Source organism: Contarinia nasturtii, unplaced genomic scaffold, assembly GCF_009176525.2.
Source record: "Contarinia nasturtii isolate CC-2019 unplaced genomic scaffold, AAFC_CNas_1.1 Cnas_scaffold_5187, whole genome shotgun sequence".
Classification (NCBI taxonomy): domain Eukaryota; kingdom Metazoa; phylum Arthropoda; class Insecta; order Diptera; family Cecidomyiidae; genus Contarinia; species Contarinia nasturtii.
The window spans coordinates 1-2,833 of NW_022202465.1; the positions used below are offsets into that span (position 1 = coordinate 1).

At 30.3% G+C, this 2,833-nt stretch overlaps 1 protein-coding gene across 1 annotated transcript; it reads right to left on the reverse strand.

The window, feature by feature from the left end:
* Nucleotides 1–549: 549 nt before the first annotated feature.
* Nucleotides 550–2,339, reverse strand: LOC116351308 (putative uncharacterized protein DDB_G0286901; the record flags this gene model as incomplete). Its single annotated transcript, XM_031783397.1, has 2 exons — nt 2,075–2,339; nt 550–1,616 (listed from the first exon to the last, which is right to left on the reverse strand). Coding segments are annotated over exons 1-2 (1,332 nt in total), but the record flags the coding sequence as incomplete, so codon positions are not given.
* Nucleotides 2,340–2,833: the final 494 nt, after the last annotated feature.

Here is a 2,833-nt window from a genome sequence, read left to right on the forward strand (position 1 = left end):
TATCCTTTATAAACATATTTATATATGTACTTGACGCTCTTAACAGTTGTACATATTTCAACATTTATATGGCAATTGAATTTAGCTAATAAATATGGATTGTATGGTACAACATATCTGTTATCTACAGTATGTCTTCTAACATCAACAGTAATTCTTCATTATTACGTCTTCTATATAGAGGATATCCATTAACAGATTCTCGTGTTTGTTCAATAAACTGTTAAGGAAATTCTTTCGTGCATTTTCCATCTTTCATGCAAACAGCATTTACATTAAGAATTCCACATGGACCATGTATCATATGACTTTGAACAAATTCAAATTATTTAGGTTGTGTGTGGAAATCAGAGATTTCAGCACATACAACTCTATCGATACTATTTAATGAAATGGAATCTTGTTCGCATAATGTGACTAAAATATGTGCATGCGGTAATCCTCGTTTTTGGGATTCGATTGTATAAATCAATGCTGCAACTTTCCCAAAAATTTGTTTTTTTATCAACAAATTTATTAATTCATTCAATTTTTGTTTGAAACACGTACAACTATATCAGGTCTGAAATTTGATGTTTCATGACCTAAATAATCTTTTATTTCCGACCAATTAGGGTTGCATGTCATGGTAATGAATGTACTTGGTTTGCCATATGTTTGAACAATCACCATAGCATCCAAATAATTCTGATACATGTTTCTTGGAGAACCAATAAATGATGATGGCAAAATAATAGAACGACCAATTGTAGTTACATTTTGTGGATTTCCATGAATATGATCAACCATATTGCTATATACTTCAGCTCGTAATGTAGATTGATTTTGACGAAGATAATGCAATCTTGAACTTTCTATTCTAACATACATATCAACGATCCATTGTAAAAATAATTTTTGCGAATGATGTAATAAACTAAAGTTATTGCGAATGGCTAAACGATAACTCGCATACTGCGACATAGTGACTTTATCTCTGAAATTAATAGTTGCATTATTATTATTTCCTGTACGATTTGGATTATTATTTGGCCTACGATTATTTCCTCTACGATTATTTCGTCTTCGATTATTTGGTCTACGATTATTTGGTCTACGATTATTTGGTCTACGATTTGGATTGTTATTTTGTCTATTATTTGGATCACTATGTTTAATATTATTTTGCCAACCTTTATCACCATTTGGAAAAAGTAATGGATAAGCAAGTGGATCTAAGGATGGCTCCAAAATTGAAATTTTTCGAACTTCATTTGTTACTTTATGAAATGCAATCATATTCCTTTCATATGGTGGTTCACCATCAGTTGATGTAAAAATTACAGCAACATCTGTAGAAATTGGTTCGTTAAAACGACGCAAATCTAAATCGCGATCAGCTTTCATTACAATTGAAAGTTCTTTACGTGGAAATTGAACAATTTGTTCATGCATTTTTCTAAATGAACCCACATAAGGATTGACACGATCTAATTCTTCGGATATTTTATTCATAACTGATCTGAGACACCGCTCATTATTTTGATTATTCATTCTTGAGTAATTGGCAGTATCGGTATCGAAAAAATACAATTGTGCATAAATGGGTCTCTGACCATAATGTTGAGTAATTGGACCTACACGATGATAAAAATTGTCATGTATTTTAAAATGATAAATCCCAACGGTAGAATTGAGATCAATTTTCGCTTCAGAGCTAATCATTGCAAATGATGAATTATAGCTTCTTATATTATCGAAATAATTTCTTGATTCCGTTAATGTATCATAAGTATCATGAAAATGCTCAAATAACTGATTTTCGACTAATGCTGGTAATGTTACCTTTCCCTTATGACAACATAATGTGAACTTATTCCAATCTCTATTTGTCACTTCACTATCGAAATGTTTAGCTTTACAATAATCACAGTTTCTTCTCATTAACCCCAAATTGAATATGTTAAAATTTCTTGGTATTAAATTAAAAGCACATTTGAATGATCCAACTAAATTCAAATTATTTTGTGGAATTTGTGGAACTTGTACAATTGGTATGACAGGCGCTATAACTTGTGGTGGTTATTTTGATTACGTATGATACTACGTGTATTATGTGGATGTGAATTATTATTAACATGCTCATTGTTTGAATTTGTATCGATATTACTATTTAATTGTTGATTACGTGTTGTGTTACGTAAGAAAGGTCGATGTGAAGTAGTAGCGACTTGATCATTGTGAGAATTTTCATCGATATTGTTATTTGGTTGTTGATTGGCTCCATGACGATTAACAATTCTTAATCTACTTCTAGCATTTGAAATCCTATTGGCATTTCGCTCTTTACGGCCCGTCATCGTGCGCCGCCTGGGCATTGTTATTTTTGAATTCAAAATAATTCAATTATCAAATAACTAATGTTATTATTCTGTAATAAAATGTTATACCAACCTATGCATTAAAATTTGAATTGAAATGTCTAATATTTTTTTTTTAAATGTAAAAGCTTAAGTAAATATATATACGATTCAATTCGATAAATTTATTCATTTAATTTGACCATTTAATTTATCTCTCTTGGATCTTGGAAATTTGCATCAACCATGTGACCCGATTCAAAATGCTGTACTACTCTTAACTTAATATTACAACCTTCGATTTTAATATCTTTATCTTCCCCCATTGACAAATTATTGAATGCAATAATTTCCTGATTTATTTCATTCCTTAACCGTAAATAAAATTCTTCTTTTGATTCATTTGCTCGGCAATAATTCTTTGTAATAATGAAATATGTCAATTCTAAAGCTTCGATCTGTTGTTGAGTAAATGGGTGATATGGTTGACTTTT